At 38.5% G+C, this 18527-nt stretch overlaps 1 protein-coding gene across 7 annotated transcripts in view; it reads right to left on the bottom strand.

The window, feature by feature from the left end:
* The window catches only part of BTRC (beta-transducin repeat containing E3 ubiquitin protein ligase), a 139716-nt gene extending 121882 nt beyond the window's left edge, over nt 1-17834 (bottom strand). For 2 of the 7 annotated variants that reach the window (XM_067465864.1, XM_060768271.2), the window contains exons 1-2: nt 17515-17591; nt 61-129 (exon numbers count right to left, since the gene is read on the bottom strand). In XM_067465864.1, coding sequence (XP_067321965.1) covers nt 61-117 — 57 coding nt within the window. In that variant the 5' untranslated portion in view covers nt 118-129; nt 17515-17591. Of the gene's footprint in view, nt 1-60; nt 130-17514; nt 17592-17670 lie in introns of those variants that run through there. The other 5 variants (XM_060768269.2, XM_060768267.2, XM_060768270.2 and 2 more) reach the window with 5 other exon arrangements.
* Between the last annotated feature and the right edge of the window lie 693 nt (nt 17835-18527).

Here is an 18527-nt window from a genome sequence, read left to right as displayed (position 1 = left end):
CATTCACACGTTTCTGGTGCAAGCCCTCACAAGAGATGAGAAACAGTAATACAGTCCAACCTGCTTTAGCCATGCTTGGTATCCAGAAGACGTAAGCTGGAATCCATCTTTAGGCATGTGTATTCTTGGCTAGGAGAAAATAGACATAAGAGACTTCCTTTTACATTGGGACCTGGCTAGCCTAATCCTTTTTCCAGGAGATAGTAAATTCCAAGCAGTTGTTCTGTAACATATATAACAATACATTGCTTAACTGCAGGTTTATTCTAAATACTTTAGAGTCAAAGAACTATAACAACAGTGGAACAATGAGGAAAACAGGATTCTGCACAGCTAACCATCTCTAAAGGATTAATAAATATAACAGAATTGTAATAGTCAAAGCCTTTATAAGACAGGCGAATGTTAAACAAAACATGAGCATACAATGTGCTGCTTTGAATCCCCTTCGGGGGAGATAAAGTAGGGTATAAATATAATAATAATAATAATAATAATAATAATAATAATAATAATGTGTCTGGTCTCATGGGGGAGCAAGGTTCCGTAATTATACAAAAGGTAAGAGCAAGAATGAAAACAACTTATCTGTAATATAGAACTATCTCTCAACAGGTCAGATAATTAAGACTTTGTAAAATAAAATTAAAAAAAGCAATCCATAACCATCTAGCTTATTATAATGGCACTCTACATGCAGAATATGGAGCAACTCTATCTTTTAAAAAAGTTATTTCCTATATTAACCTGTTTGTTATTTAAGAACAACAGGGTAAGGCCTTCTCTTGCTCACACCAGTATTGAAGGTACACCTGGTGAAGACACAAGAGAGTGTCTTCTTGGTGGCTGCTCCCTTCCATAGAAGAACTGATTGGCACTCTACTCCTATCTTTCCACTCTCAGGACTGGGGTAGGGATCATCAGAGAGGAATTGTGAAATCTCTGGGAGATAAACTCTTGGCGTCTTGGTCAATTAATTTGCTTCTCAGGGGTCAAAGGAGGAGGGAAGACCACCAACATTTCAGAACAGAGCTGAGAGCACACTCAGGCACTTGCTGTCTGTTCAGTATGTAATTGCCTAGGCTCTAGGTATTCTTTCTTTCCTTCACAGACTTCTTCCTCAGGGTTCCCTGGACTTTAGGTTAACTACCACTGCTCTAAACCTCTAAAAGAAGCACTATATAACTTAACATATTGTGATTGTTTTCTCTTAACACAGCAACAGCAGTCAATAATTTCTTTTAAGGGCTATGCCCTTCATTCTACAACACCACGGTCCCTCAGAATGAGGGTCATAAATTATGGCAGAGCCACAAAACAGATACCACAGGTCAATGGAATTCCTTCTCTTTAAACATCTCATCTGGCTACATTCCCATAGAGTTAATAGCTGACACATATTCCAAAACTTAACGTCTGAACTAAAACATTTCCACACATAAATTACCAATTTACTTTTTTTTGCACTCAAAAACTTGCCAGTTTTAAATAAGTGGTACTGTCTCACAACACCATCAACAGAACCAGGAGAATATAAAGGTATAGTACTACATTCACTTAAAATACGGACAAATGTGATATATTGACAGGAATTTTAGATTTTATTCCATTAATTGAACTACTACAGATCCGTGTAAAAAATGCAAGTCTCAGGTAGCCACTTAAAAGGATATGTTTGACATGGCTAATTTTCTATTCACTTGTAGTGCTTTGATGTTCTAAGCTACCCTTACTCTGTTAATAGCTCTCTATAATGTGTTTTAATGATCTAGAACATATATTTGGGTTTTGTGTGTAAATATGCATCTGTCAACTCAGCTTTCAAAGACTCTGTGCTAGCAGTAGTCATGTGCTAGCTAATGATTTTTGGTACACAAAAGCGTAAATGCAGTCATTCCAGACAAGTTTTACAAGCATGATCCCATGGGAACTTTACCATCATTCAATGTATTATCCAGCCAAACACCTGCCACATTCCAATTCTGTAATATACTGCAGACCAAACATCATGTTTAATATGTAATCTACTTCTGGGGCTGCCTTTTCAATAGCCTCTCTCCCACAATGTACTAAAGCCATTAGCTCACTCCAATTTCATACTGACCATCTCTCTCCTGCAATCTTTTAACTCACTTTTTGTTTTATAACAGTCCTTTACCCCTTCTTCCAGTTTTAACTTAATGGATCCAAGTAGTCTCTAGTGAGAGCTGAAAAGCTGGTTTTTCACAATGAGTCAATATTTTAAGTTCTATGGAATGCATTTGTTTTCTCTTCTGAAAAAATAATAAAAAGGAGCCTTTAAAAGACAGACATTAAATTACAGGCCTCACTTCCTATTTTCTAAGCCTAATACAACCCCTGAAGGCTTACAATATTTGAATCACAGCTGGAGCCATGGTTACTATACAGTTTAAATATCAACTTCTTTACTGTGCAATTTGTTTAAAAAAATCAAATCAGAGGCTGTGTCATAAACAAGTGCTAATTAAGTAGCAAGCAAGAATAAGACTTTCTGTGCAAGAAAGGTTCTTAAATATCTGCCTCGCCACTCTCACAAGAAAGGATAAATAAAGCCAGCTGTGGAAATTATGGACCAAAAACTGGAACACAGAAAAGAAAGGAAATGAAAAAACACAGCTGGCTTTAAGTATTCAATGTTACTCTTTTTGGTTGAGAATCTAGGGATTAGAAATATGAAAAAATATTCTATTTCAGAATATTGCTAAATTAGCATAGTAATGCAAGCTGATCACTCAATTCTTTACCAGTATAAACCTTTTACCACCCAGCTAATCTCCCTCAAGCCCGTCATTTCTGAAGTTACAAAAAAAAAAAATCTGCAGCCCCTTTTGGTATTGACTGCTGGGTTGACAGAATATGTATTATTTTAATGCAGCCCATTGAAAAGATATATCTGTTAACAACAGGAATAGTGTAATTTATTATTCTCCCCTTTTTTGTAAATTCATTTGTTCTTAGCTAAATGCTTAGCTAAGAATAAATGAATTTTTAATACAGTTTTTAGAAACACTTGTCACTGCATCAGCATTTCCATTTAGTGGATAGGACTGATGTTTCTCTCAGCAGGGGGGTGATATTTTAATGATGCAATGCTACACTTCCTAGAAGACAGACAAGCCTCATGAGGCAGATTATAGGACTAAAGAAACTCAGATCCCATTAAAAGCAGACAGCTCCAGACCATTTTTAAAATTAATTTTGTTTAATGATAAAATATGTTATAACAGGTGGGTAGCCAATTGTAAAATTAACCAACACATACTTAAAGGAACAGAAGAATGCTAGAAAAGCAAATATAATAGAATTCCTGCTCTCAATTTACTACACTGCTCTGTTGAGATACTGATACCTTTCAATACCTCACCCTTCCTGTCCCCGAATAGGCATTCACATGCTTTCAAAGCTGTCAGAGTAACCAAATGTATCTCACAACACTGTTGAAAGAGATACATAATGTTTCAACCTGGTGGTCACTTCCCACAGCAGATTGAATGGTCACGTGTATACTCCTGCAAAACACATGAATACATGTAAGTATAGTGCATTAGTGCAGTGACAGCAGTCATTTCAACCTTGAAAATAGCCAATTGCTAGTGTCTTTTATCAACTTACATGAAAAAATATAAAAACAATATAGAACTTACAGAAATAGAATTACTGCGTCTGTCTCTCATGGGGTCTTTGAAGGGCAGTTAGGTTACTTCTACTACATTTGACTGGATCTTTGGTTACATGAGTATGACTCTCGGTAAATGCATTCATATCTCCCAAAAAGACAAAAATTCATTCACAAGTATCTCACAAGATAGTTACAGTATCTAACGTCACCTTGATTTACTTGGTTAGAGATCTCTCCACCCTTCCTTAGTAAAAGCTACAGAAGATTGTGCCTTCTTTATTGTACCAATGGCCAAATGCATAGGTCAAAGGACATTCGTTAAAAGGAAAGGAAGATCTGTTAATTCCTAATTGTTTAGACACAATCGAAGAAGAACATGTAATACAATGTCATCAAACCCAACAAGTGGACTTTAGCATATAAGTCAATGGCTATTCCTTCCCTCCTGCACCCTTTTAGTGGGACATGGTATCATGTTCTGGCATGCCTAAAGTGACATTTCTTCTTTTCCAGCCACCAATTCAGTTGATTTTTGGACAGTATCTTTTTTTTTTAATTGTTAGAGATCTGAAAGCATGGGTGGGCCCTGGGGATGTGATGGAGGGTGAAACAGCTACATGTGCAGTTTATTTGGGGTGTTTGAAGCCAATTTGGGGTGGAAAATCATCCAGAAATATGTATAAAAATAAAATTTGGGAGATTTTATGGAGCTTCAGGTCTTGCATTTGGGAGTCTCAAGGGCTGCATTGGCTCACCGGTTGTACTTCACCTACCTTGATATATGGACAAAAGAAGAGAACACAAAGGCAAACCACACAATGAGCTGCTCCAAATTAAGCTGCTCAAAGAAAAGACAGCATCAAATGAGAGTAGGAGAATTTACAATGTTAAGAAAAAGCTACCAGATGGATTATGCTAGATAGCACTTACAAGTGATATCAGAAACCAGCAACATCCATAATGCAGTATAATGATAAAATTCTCATATCTTCAAGTTTACTCTGTAGTAACTTATAACCAGAAGCCTCCTTACTGCTCCTGACACATGTATACATTAAGTTTTTAAAACATAATGATGTGGACTAAACCACCAAGATGGGGCCATTAAAGAATAAAGGATGAGAAGTGCGCTCCCACATGTTTTCAATCTGTAATAATTCATAGATAAATCTGCTGCTTCTTATACAAAGAAAAAAACCTTCTGCAATCTGGGCATTGATGGACTAGATTTAACTGCACAATATTTGTGCTACAGTTTTTTATAGATGCAAATTTCATATTGTAATGCTTTCATTCATACATATACCTCTTATCTTCACCCTATTTATACTTATAATATCTCCATAGTCCAAAGGGTGGCATCTAGTATTGTTTTGATTTGCACCACTAGCAAGAACTATAATATAATACTAACTACTGATGATGAATTATAGTGCTATTGGCTGGTGAGCAATTTACTGAGGAAAACCCCTTTTAACACATAAAATAAATATCCACCTGCATATACTAGCAATAATCAGGGCGTGAAATTAAACTTCTTATTTGGTAGAAAATAACTGCTGCAAGGCGGCGATTTAGTGAAAAGCAAATATTAAGGTCAACCATCTCTTTCCCATGTTCTATAATATACATGCAAAGAGAGAGGTCATGGAGCACAAAATACCACTTTTCCAAGTCTATGAAGCTAAATACTTCAATGATGTGTTAGCAAATTTACCACTTGCTTTTACTAATTGCATTCATTTAATGAGGCAACAAAATACTGTTAACTTGAACCCTGCACTTCCTTCGTACTGCATAGAAACCAGCAGAAAAAACAAATTCAGTTTGGAATCCCTCCTAAAACAATAGAGTAAATCTTGCCCTGCAACAATGTATAAGAGCTCACTCCCTTGAAGTAAACAGGACTATTCAAGTATGCAAGAGGCATCCATAGCAAGTCCATGTGTATAACATGCAGCAATGTAGAGAGGTCAAGGTTGCTATTGATGTTGACTTTTTAATGCAAAAGTGTTTTTATTCAATTAAAGAACACAATATGTTATGAGACTTGTCAAACATGTATTGATATGAGTGTGCTATATGTTCTATCCCAAGTTCTAAAATTGTTATTTACAAGCCACTCTTTCCTAAAACCTAATGGTGAATAAAGTACTAGAAATTAAGTCTGGAATAACCATTTGAAGTAAAATTGTAATACAATTGAAAAGTTGACTTTACTCTATGAAGACAAAATAGTATCACTCAAAATATAAATAAACTATTACAAGGATGAACAGATGCTGTTTATACAGACAACGATGAAAATCACTGTTATGTTTCAAGGCAGCCTGTTTGATCAGCTCAAGATTTTAATACAGCTTAAGTTAGCCTTATATTTAATCAACCACCTAGTCACCAAAGACTCAAACACAGGCCAGCTGGCTGCTGGATGCCTTATGTGTTTCTGTTTCAGAAACAGAGGAAAGTATACTACAGCACAAAACCATAAGGTACACTTACAGGTTTATAAAAAAAAAAAAGTAAAAAATTGTGATAGGAAGAAGAAAAATAAAAATGGTATACCTACCAAATCCAATAGTAAATTCTTGGGAGTTTTTCAGAATAATCTATTACAAAATCCAAGTCCAGAAAAAAACACACATTTTGGGTGAAGAATCAAAGGACAGACCAAAGCTAAAGTGTGCCTGATCACTTCCCCATAATTTAAGTTGTTTTGCACATAAGTAAATAAAATTGCAGGATATTCAAAACTGCCAAACTGAAAGACAGATGGAAAAGAGAGCAGGAAGTGACTTCAACGTTTTTTAATTAGAAGTTTAAACTAATAAGGTTTAGCTCTATGTACTGCTATTTAGAGGAAACTGAAGTGGCTTCTAGTCCGTTCACGAAAACAGATGTTGCTTCACAGAACCTTGATATCTTTCTTAAATACCTTTGAAAACAAGGATCAGAAAATATGAACTCTTATAAAATGGGCTTTATTGTATTTTTATAGCATATTACATACCTTGTAAGAATCAGTTTGTTAAGTGTGAATGTCAGTTTTATTTTCTGTCCCCTTTTTTTCCTGGCTATTTACAAGCTTTGTAAGAAATTGTTCTTTAATTAAGTCTAAACATAGTTTTATATAAATGGATTCCTGGAATTAAAAACGTTCAGACTTAAGAAATGATTGTTACAGAGACTGTAAGAGGCCGTAAAAAAAGAATGCCACTTTAAACAAAGATTTCTCATTTTAATTAAAAAGATAATCATCGGAACATTCCTACATTTAACAGAACCATTTGAAACAACTTTGAAGGGGGGGGAAGCTTCTTTTTGATGCAGGCATATGTAGCGTAGTTTAGATTATATTTAATCAAAGTCCCAGCCAAGACTATTTTACTATATTTTAAGGATTCTATCTGCAATTTTAGTAGTTTAGACAAATATATGCAATGCTTATTCAATTCATCCATCGAAGGGCTGCGGCATAATCTAAAGCTAATTTAAGGAACTATCATAACTTTTGTGGATTTCCTAAATTAAAGACTGCAGAAGAGAACATTTGATCCCTAAATATAAGCAGTGCACGTCCTGCAACCAATAGGCTGAGTTTAAAACCCAAAAAGTAATTTTTTATTCTCACAAGTTCTAAGAATATAAGCATCCACCTTTGGTCAAATGCTGACTAAGCACCCACCATTTCCATACAAAGGAATTTTTGAACAACGAATGCACACATAATCCTTGCTCAATACCTGCCAGTAGCCCTACATGATCATTAGAAAAGTAAAATGAAAGTATTTTTAATTGTCATAATTTAGAACTGAATAGTATTGGAAACAACATAGTCACTGTACTAGATTCATATTTTTATCTTTAAAAAAATCTAAAACAATCTCTATAAACTTTGGAAACTATGTATGTTTTTTTGTCAAAGGGAAGCACAAACAAATACAAGCATTCTAAACATTACTGTCTTGCAGTTTACTTCTCTCAAATAAGAGTGCTAGTTTAAGCTATAATCCTATGAACCTAAATACTCTAAAGATACCAGATTCTGTCTGATCTTGGAAGCGAAGCAGAGTCAGCTCTGGTTAGTAACTGAATGGGGGAATGAATACAATGCACTGTAGGCTATATTTAAGAGGAAGGAACTGGCACAACCACCTCTTGAGTTTTCCTTGCTTAAGAAAACCCTATGAAATTCATTGGGTCACCTTAAGCTGACAAGCAACTTACATGTGCAGTTGTTCTAGCATGGTGTCACTGTTATCATTTCAAAAAAACTTACTAAATTTTCTTCTGCCTGCAAGTTATTTTATTTGCTCCTTACTGAAGCAGAAGTATAGGCAAAAGTATGATAGCTGGGACCCTACGCTATACTAGTTGCGCAATGCAGCTCAGAATTAATGAAGGGAAGACATGAGCGAGACACAGCTGTGACAGGATAGCAGTAAAGTTATTTAATTCAGGTGGGAGAAGATAAGGGTGAAGTAATGTAAGACTTATTTAATTTTAAATGCTAAACAACGGCTTACGAAGACGGTAAACAGGATAGAAATGTTCCCTTTCCCCCTTTCTGGCGAACAATGTTGCTGTGACTCTGACGCAGCTGCATCTCTCACTCGCTGTGCTGTCTCGCACACCTATTCCCCTCATTAATTCAGACCTGCATTGTGCAACCAGCGTAGGGTCCCAGCTATCATACTTTTGCTGAAGTATATATATATATATAGCAGTGTTCACTACCTTCAAAAAGGCAACTGTTCCTCAAGATTCTTCAAGATTTATGCCTGGCAACACAGAAGTTCCCCTACACACTTATTTAAAGACTTCAGGCTTAATCAAATTATACACTGCTGTTGTATGTAGATTTCAGCATTATAAAACCCTTTAATCTATAATAGACTGACTTTAAAAACATGGTCTGTCACTTCAAATATTATTTAGTTCATCTAACAAGTGAGACATTTCTGATTACAATTCCACGCCAATTAGGTTCATCTTAAGCACTGTCCACATTACACTCTAAGAGAAATGTAAGGTTGTATTTATGGTGGATCCACTACAAATAGTGGTTTGAATGTTTGAGTGTTAAACTATGGCTCTAGAGACCAGAGCCTGAATCACTGTTCAGCCCTGGAAATCCACTGGGTGAACCTGGACAAGTCACATTTGCTCAATGTGAGAGGAAGGCAAAAGCAACAAAACTTAGAAAACTTAGTGATAGATTTTTTTCTTAAAGGCACAATAAGTTGGTAACAACATGAAGGAACACAGTAACAACAATCTCCCAGACAGAAAAATTGATACCAAACAGTTACGTTTTCTATCAGAAGAAAGTGGGAATGCTTAAGTCTGACATTCATTCTGAAGGAATTTACCCAATGTCAGGATTCATTACAAAAAAATAGACCCTGTAGACTTCCAAACACAGCCAAGTAAGTCAGGAAAAATATTTGTACTTTGGAAGGATCTGTACCTATATGGTTTATTTCCCTCTCTACTAAACAATCTCACATAAGTGTCTGTTTTCCTGTTTGCTGAATGTAATAAGCCCATTTTTGTTCTGCCAGTAAATCAGAAAATAAGTATACTGTAACGGAGAATGGCCTACAGGAGGCATCTGCAGGTACAAAGATTTACGTAGTTAGTCTGGAGTGGAAACCATATATACAACAATATAAATATTGTTGTATTGCTACTCCCATTATGCTGGTTAGATCTCATGAAATTTGCAGTGCATTATCTAGAAGACTGCAAGATTCCCACCTCGTTGTAGTCCAATGCCTTCCTCAAAGTTACAGGGCATAGTGCAAGTTATATCTACTAAAGGTCCACCAAGAGCCACCAGTAGTCAAAGTCACAGATAAATGAAGTGGTCTGTCAGTGTAAGATAAGTAATTAATTCTAAATGGGATGGTCCTCACAGGTTCAAGGTAATAGCTAGAGTTTAAGGTTAACGACTAGTCTCCAATGAAGAATTTCTGGATAGAGGAAAGGTTTGTGAAAGTCTTAATAGGAAAATGGAAAATGAAGGGCTTGGGTAGGGGGGAAGCCCCCTTGATATTGTCCCAGCTGTCATCTTCTCTTAAAAGTTAGCATTAACTATCAAAGATGCTATTAGATAGAAGAGGAAACTGAACATCTGAACAAAGAAAAATAAAGACCTCTTTGGATACTATCTCTGAAAAAACATATATGGCTTCTCATACATTTTGTTGAAAAAGAGAGATACAGGTTAGACTGTATAGATCAGTGGTTCTCAACCTGTAGGTCCCCAGATGTTTTGGCCTTCAACTCCCAGAAATCCTAACAGCTGGTAAACTGCCTGGGATTTCTGGGAGTTGTAACCCAAAACATCTGGGAACCCACAGGTTGAAAACAACTGGTCTAGATGATATCCAAGATATTAGCACTTAGTTTCAATATGTGCAACTGTAGCCCTGCTAAGTCCAGATAAAGTCTTAGTTTGTAAAACGATAATCTCATGGGTCAGACAAGAGATCTTATTATTACTAAAAGGGAGCAGGGAGAAAACGCATAAAGGAGATCATGTGCTAATTGATCAATAACATGTCCGTTGTCTGTGTGTACTATCCTTAGAACCCAAAGGGATATGAGTCATGTGGGGCTGATTTTAAATAAGTCAGCAATCAACATACTCAAGGATGAGTTGCTGGAAAATCTTTTGCCTGTGAGATCTTGTCACTATTTCAAGGCCTTCCAATTCAGCTAACCCACTCAGTGTTCTGCGAGCCTACGATAAACTTCATTGCACTGCAGCCCTTCCATCCCTCCACTTGTATGCTGCCAAATTCCTGTAGGGAATGTGTCACTGCCTTCAGCAAAGTGACTGATCAGATGAGCTATTGCCCTTGAGAGACACAAACTCCTGACCCCAAGACACTTTCACAGGTAAGGTTTGTAAACTGGTTTGCCAAAATTTCATATATAATTGTCAGTGTTACTTTGCTTGGATCCTCTGACACACTTTTTCATATTGGAACCTCTAACATTATCCTGACTTTAAAAAGAAAACAATTTCCAAGTGTGTAGTGAAGGTTTTACTGCTCCCTGCCAACAAAACCAATACTTTCCAAGAAGACAATTTAGAAATGATCTGCAGGAAATACTCATGCCCTGGCTACAGCAGAGGTGGGTAACTGCCAGAGATTGGGAGGTTCCTTGGTGCTTTAGAGGCCTTGTTGCACTCTCCTTGCCAGGTCCCCAGTTTGGAAATTTCGAGAGTCCCAAATGCATCCCCGTGTAATTTCACTTCCTGGGTTTAAAAAGCATCTAACATGGACCAATAATGGCTCAGAGGGAGCCAGAAGTTGCAAAATATTGGGCATTTGGGCCCCAACATTTTTTACATTGTAGGGGTGTGGGAGTATTGGAAGGGATGCATGGTGGCCTGCAGACCATACTTTCCCCACCCCTATACTATAAATTCCTACAGGTAACAAGCAGACAGTGTACGCCTTTGCTGAAGACTGCTAAACATCCTTGGTAGAATCTGCCCATTGTTCTTTTTTTCAGGCTGAGCCCCAATTGATGATGATTGATCTCTAAAAAAATTTCAGGTGCTAAACATCTTACTAAAGATATTTAGCATCTGAAAGAGACTTAGATGGATGATGGAAGTAATAATAATATAACTTTATTTTTATACCCCGCCTCCATCTCCCCAAAGGGACTCAGGGCAGCTTACAAAAGGACAAGCCCAAACAACACAGATTAAAAACATAGCACAATAAAATAAAATAAAATCAAAAACAACACATCAATGTTGCTAGAATTCTACACAAAACTGGTTTGATTTTCTTTCTGCAGACCCTACTGAAAGTCCTTTATCATTTTTGATCATCAAATCAGAAGTAACTAGAGATTCTAGGAGCATTCATAATATCAAAAAGAAGCATACATGCCTTTAAAAAATTAGACTGCTGATACTATGGGATCAGCTAGGTCACCCTACCCATTATGAAGACATCACTGGAAACTCTACCAAAGAATGTAATACCTATTTGTCTATCCTAGAAAATATCTGGGTATTTACAACAGAACTGCTGCTTTGATAAGTTACGAGAGACAATGTCTCTGTTCTAGACAGCATAATGAAAGAAAGTCACATATTAATAATCTATGCAATGGTAACATAATTCTTTTTCAAATCATGTTCCTCCCTCTGCTACGCCATGTAGGACTCTTCTGCATAATGAGAGTACTCAGCAGCCTTGCCTTCTTCCTCTAAATGGCGATTCAAGGGAAAGGGATGACTTTAAGTATAGAGTAGTGATTCTCAACCTGTGGTCCATGGACCACAGGTGGTCTGCGAGAACAAAAATATGGTCCGCAGCCTCACCATTACTACACTGTTGCCTCAAAACAACGTGGCAATGAGCGACTAGTCTCGCGAAACCTTCTTATAGTGCCGAGCAACAAGGATGTTGGGAGGGGAGAGGCTGACTACCCACGAAAGATTACTACTACTACATTGGTTCTAGATTATTAAATATAGTTTTCTGTGGGCAAGCAGATGGTGACTACTGGATGACATATGTTCTGTATCAGAAACTAGAGCTGATGTGGTCTATCCAATGCCATTTTCTGAATCAACTACCCAAATAACCAAACAGAATCTAAAGTTGACCAAAAACTGATTTGTAACACTTTTGGTACTAATGTTGGAGAGTGGTCCCTATCCAAGTCTTCCCTGGTCAAAACAAGGTTGGGAACCACTGGTATAGAGTGAGAGAGAAGTAGAAAGGATTTATCCCTCAACCAAAAAAAGTCCAAGCTTGCAAGTTCCTAGATCCATTGGGAGGTTGTATGTGAATGCTCTTGGGAGACATAGGGGAACTATAGATTAATAGGAATATTAATAGAAAAAACATCCAATTCCAGCTAGATGTTACCATTTGAGAGTCCTATTCTGTGATCAATTGATCACAACACTCATACCATTTTTCCACATTTCTTGGACTATAACAGAACATGAGCTAGGAGAACAGTGCCTTCTATTCACTTTAAATATTAGGCAAAGACTGCTGTACTTAGCACTGATTTGCAATTCTTCCAAGAAAAACTAGTTGGAGATTTCTTCCACAATGGTCTGAAGAAAATATGGAACTGGAACAAGACTGAGTCCCTATAGCAGAAGCATCCCTGTCTTATCTAAGGAGGAAGGAAGGAAGCCCCCCTCTTATCTTTTTACAGGAGGATCAAATGATGGAGAATTCTTTTAAAAAATCAGTTGCAATGAGCCACTCTTCTCTCTCTTTATAGGGAAATCTAGGAAATGATATCATTGTTCTGTGTCTGTCAACAAATGCTTCTCTACCCCTCTGCCCCACTCTCCACCAGCCAATAAATGACATGGATGGGGCAATCAAAATGAAATGGTAAGATGTGGCCATGGTGTAGTACCACCTGTAGAACTCTTATGCTTTTCTTAGCGGTGTAGGATCTTAACTACTGTCCATAAAAATTATAGTCAGTAAGTCTTAGTTAAGTTAGCATACTAATTAGAGTTATCAGTCAGTTTGCAGGAGCATAGACAGAAAAGGCCAAGAAAAGATGGAGCTACCAAATTATGTGACTTCTCCATCTAAAGGGTAGAGTTGTCTCAATTTCATATACCAAGATATGCCAGGGTCTTCCAGAGTTCTTGGTAGATGATGGCATCACTTTGCATTTGGCTCTAGAGACACAGTCAGATGTTTCCCTGCTCCCCTATTTCTCTCCCAGCCACTGAATGATCATGGAGATTGCTATCACAGCAAAACAGTTAATTGGAAAGAGCTTTAGGCATGGCAGAGGGAGATAGTAAAATTCCAGCCTCTGCAATGGCTGAATAAGCACATGCACATGTGAATGCTGGACTTATACTTGAGTACATTATTTATAAGATGCCAGTCTCTGTGTGCAATTAGATAAGTTTCTACATCACATATTTTATATCAAACTATGTTAACACTAAGTGGGGAGAAAGATGTCCTCACTTATCCCTTTCCTATCATAGGCAATATGATGGGATATCACTTTCCCAGAATATTACAGAATATTAGCAATATTCAACCACAGACAAATAATACAGCTGATTAAGAATTACAGTATTTTAAAGTTCTTCCAACAACTCCTCTGGAGACTAGAGTTGAAGTCAACCTTTTCAACACTGCCACCCAACAAGTCTCTTGGCAATGACTCAAAATCTCAACATTGTTCCTTTAAAACAAACACCTATATGTCATGGTTTATTTTGGGAACTGATGGTTCCCCTTGATCCTTTTTTAAAGAATGTTTGAAGAGTACTATTAACCTTATTTTTCTAAAAATAGAGACATTGTTCAAAAAAATTAAAAGTAGAAACCCACCACTTTTCATAGTGTTTAGCTATTCACCTATCACCACCAACCCCCTCAAAAGTACAAATATTGAAGAAATACTGCATTCACAAAACTATTTTTATAATATGGTAAAACTGTGTTATATTTGTCTTTCTTTGCTTTTAATTACAGGCAGTCCCCAAGTTACAAACATCTGACATACAAATGACCCACAGTTAAGAACAGGGGTGAGACAACAGGAAATGAGAGAAATCTACCCCTCAGAAGGGAAATTCACTCCTGAAAAGAGTTATCGTGGGGAAAAGGTGTCTCCACTGAAGCTTTCTCACCAGTCCTTGTTTCCACAACAAGCCTTTTTTTTTCAAAATCTGGGAACAGAAAGTGAGGTGAATTCTTCTGAACTTGGCCACAGACAGAAAAACATAAAACTCAAGGGGATGTTAACCCTTCCTTATGCTATCCAAAGCTATGCCCGTAATTATACTTCAAAATGTGCCTGTTTCGACTAACATACAAATTAAACTTAAGAACAAACGTATCTTGTTTGTAACTTGGGGACTGCCTGTACTGTACTTCAATATTAATATCAAACCAATTCAGAGCTTATGGTTATGGTACAGTATTAGGTAGGCCGATTGTAGATTTATAACTCTACATTTATCAGGCCTCAGCCAATCCTCATGGGTGCTGGTTTATTGAGAGTCTACTGTACAATACTTTGCTAAATCCCATCAACTGGCCCATCACCTCCTTTTATAGACATCCACCAGCTTTCCTGGTGGAGTAATGGGTTAAACCCTTGTGCTGACAGGAGTGCTGACTGACATGTTGGCGGTTCGAATCCGGGGAGAGCAGGTGGCGCTCCCTCTGTCAGCTCCAGCTCCCAATGCAGAAATATGAGAGAAGCCTCCCACAAGAATGCTAAAACATCAAACATCCGGGCATCCCCTGGGCAACGTCCTTGCAGATGACCAATTATCTCACACCAGAAGCAACTTACAGTTTCTCAAGTCACTCCTGACACACACACACACACATGGTTTTCCTTCAGTATATTTCCAATATTTGGACTTCTTTCCTCTCCTCTACCAAAACACAATAAAGCCCCATCATTCTAGTTCATTTTTTAATTTTTAAGAATGACCCAAGATGTCATTAATCTTGTTATTAGCCTGAGTGTATTAAGCTTATTTTAGAAAACCATCCACTTAAAAAAAATTAAAAACACACCAGCGTCTTTCATACTCTTTGGCTTTCCATTATTATCACCATAGGCTATTAGTCACGGTGGCAGTAGAGTCCTGGCGGTGGGTCCATAATGGGGTATAGTATGAGGCCTATTTTTAATGGTAACTCTCACGTAACCAAAAAGTACTTTGATGTGACATCTACAAATCCCTGAGAGTCTACTATACCAAGTATTGCGAAATCCCATCAGCTAACCCATCACCCCCTTTTGTTAGACCTTGAACATTTTTACTTCAACCTAGTTTAGTTTTTAAAATAATATGACCCAAGATTTCATTAACCTGATGTATTAGCCTAGGCCCTTTCCACACCTCTGAATAAAATCCCACATTATCTGCTCTGAACTGGGTTATATGGCAGTAGTTCAAAACAGTTACTGTGGGATTTTCTGCCTTGATTCTCTGGGGCCCCTTTCACACATCTGCATAAAATCCACATTATCTGCTTTGAACTAGGTTGATGAACAGGTTTACATTCTCACACTATTGCTTAGCCTCAACGTTTTATCATTGGAGTATATGCCCCCCCCCTTTGTGAAAAAGCCTGATTCCACAACCCCCACTATGAGTCCTCCTCCGCAAATAATCTGACTCTCTCTTATCTCGCCTGAGTTTTAATTAGTTTTAATCAGTCTCTCTTTTAATCATTATATGTAGCCCGCCCTTTGTCATTGTGATTGTGCCTATTGTAATTTTATATTGCTATATTTTCATATGTTTTATGTAATTATGTTGTTTGTTGTTTATTGTTTGCGTTTTCGGTTTTATTTTATTGTAATTTTCTGTTTGGGGTTGGCCTCATGTAAGCCGCTCCGAGTCCCCAATGGGGAGATGGTGGCGGGGTATAAATAAAGTTTATTATTATATGGCAGTGTAGACTCAGATAACCCAGTTCAAAGCGGTTATTGTGGGATTTTCTGCCTTGATATTCTAGGGCCCCTTCCACACAGCTGCATAAAATCCCACATTATCTGCTTTGAACTGGGTTATATGGCAATGTGAACTCAGATAACCCAGTTCAAAGCAGTTATTGTGGATTATCTCCCTTGATATTCTATTTTATATGCCTGTGTGGAATGGCCCTGGGTGTATTAACCTTGTTTTAGAACAAATACAGCCCTCCACTTAAAAAACAACAACCATAAAAACCATCACCTGCATAATTCATACTGTCACCAAGAACCCTCTTATGTTTTATGTAATTATGTTGTTTGTTGTTTATTGTTTGCGTTTTCGGTTTTATTTTATTGTAATTTTCTGTTTGGGGTTGGCCTCATGTAAGCCGCTCCGAGTCCCCATTGGGGAGATGGTGGCGGGGTATAAATAAAGATTATTATTATTATTATTATTATTATATGGCAGTGTGGACTCAGATAACCCAGTTCAAAGCAGTTATTGCGGGATTTTCTGCCTTGATATTCTGGGGCCCCTTCCACACAGCTGCATAAAATCCCACATTATTTGCTTTGAAAGGGGTTATATCGCAGTGTGGACTTATTGCGAGATTTTCTGCCTTGATATTCTAGGGCCCCTTCCACACAGCTGCATAAAATCCCACATTATCTGCTTTGAACTGGGTTATATGGCAGTGTGGACTCAGATAACCCAGTTCAAAGAAGTTATTTTGGATTATCTGCCTTGATAATCTATTTTATACTAGCCGTCCCTGCCACGAATTTCTGTGGTACAGTTGGTGTATATGTTTTGTGTGTGTATAAATATGCATATTTGTGTATATGTGTATATATGTGGTTTTGCACATGCGTTGTAATGTATTGGGGGGGGGGCTTTTTAAGTCTCTTCCACTGTGTTTTTCAGTGTTTTTATGAGTGATGGTCATTTGTTGACCTGATAGTTGTATTGTGTCCAAATTTGGTGTCAATTCATCCAGTAGCTTTTGAGTTACATGAATCCCACAAACGAACATTACATTTTTATTTATATAGATGGCTGTGTGGAAGGGCCCTGGCTTAGAACAAATACAGCCCTCCACTTAAAAACAAACAAAGATAAACCCATCACCTGCATCATTCAAAGTCTGTCACCAAGAACCCTCTTCAAAGCCAAAGGAATGCTAAATCCCATCAGCTGCTGCATCATTCCCTCTTCTCAGGCCTTGACTACTTTTCCTTCACTAGCTTCCCAATCGTTGTCCTTCTTCCTCCTCCAACCAGCCACTGATACCACAAAGCCTCCATCATTGCAGTTTAGAGCCTTGTTGTTGAATTTAAAAAACACATATTAAAGATTCTTGGAAACAGGTAGGGAAGAGCTATGGCGGGCTTACCCCCCTTCCTTCTCCTCCAGCCACTACCTCATTTCGCAGGTACCCCGGGTTGCCAGGGAAACCTCTCAGCCCGTATCGCCTCCCTCCTCCTCCTCTTCTTCTTCGCCATTCACTTCCTCCCTCCGCCACAAACCCTCCCTCTCTCTTCCTCCTCACCATGAACTTGAGGGCCTTCTCCTGCACCACCGCCTCGGCCGGGTCCATCGCCCCTCTCCTCTGCCGCTGCTCCCCCGCCAGCTCCGGGCCTGAGGCCTGGGCCTAGGCCGCCCCCGCTCTCCCTCCCTTTCCCTCAGTGCAAGGCCGCAGACAGCGCAGCGGCAAACAGGAAGCCCCTGCTTTCCTCCCGCTCGGCTCACTGGGAAATGTAGTCCCAGGCCCGTTTACCGAGCAGATTCCGGCACCGCTATTGGACTACACTTCCCAACAAGCCCTGCGACAGGGGATACGCTGAGCAGGCCGCCTCTTGGAGGAGGAGAGAATAGGCGCTGAGGGAAGTGAGAGCGTGTGCTCGCAAGGGCTGATGGGAGCTGTAGTTCTGACTTGAGCCTCGACCTCTAATAGGGACTTGTAAACTCTGTCACAAAACAGAGGGAGAAAATGTGGAGGCTGTGTCAGAGTTTGTATTTCTAGGTGCAAAGATTACAGCAGATGCAGACTGTGGCCAGGAAATCAGAAGACGCTTACTTCTTGGAAGGAGAGCAATGACCAATCAGGATAAAATAGTGAAGAGTAGAGACATCAGACTGGCAACAAAGATCCGCCTAGTCAAAGCCATGGTATTCCCTGTAGTCACCTACGGATGTGAGAGCTGGACCTTAGGGAAGGCTGAGCGAAGGAAGATCGATGCTTTTGAGCTGTGGTGTTGGAGGAAAGTGCTGAGAGTGCCTTGGACTGCGAGAAGATCCAACCAGCCCATCCTCCAGGAAATAAAGCCCGACTGCTCATTGGAGGGAAGGATACTAGAGACAAAGTTGAAGTACTTTGGCCACATCATGAGGAGACAGCAAAGCCTG

The sequence above is a fragment of the Anolis sagrei genome, chromosome 3, assembly GCF_037176765.1.
Source record: "Anolis sagrei isolate rAnoSag1 chromosome 3, rAnoSag1.mat, whole genome shotgun sequence".
Classification (NCBI taxonomy): domain Eukaryota; kingdom Metazoa; phylum Chordata; class Lepidosauria; order Squamata; family Dactyloidae; genus Anolis; species Anolis sagrei.
The sequence above is the reverse complement of the archived record's forward strand: the minus strand, read 5'-3'. Positions and strand labels throughout refer to the sequence as shown.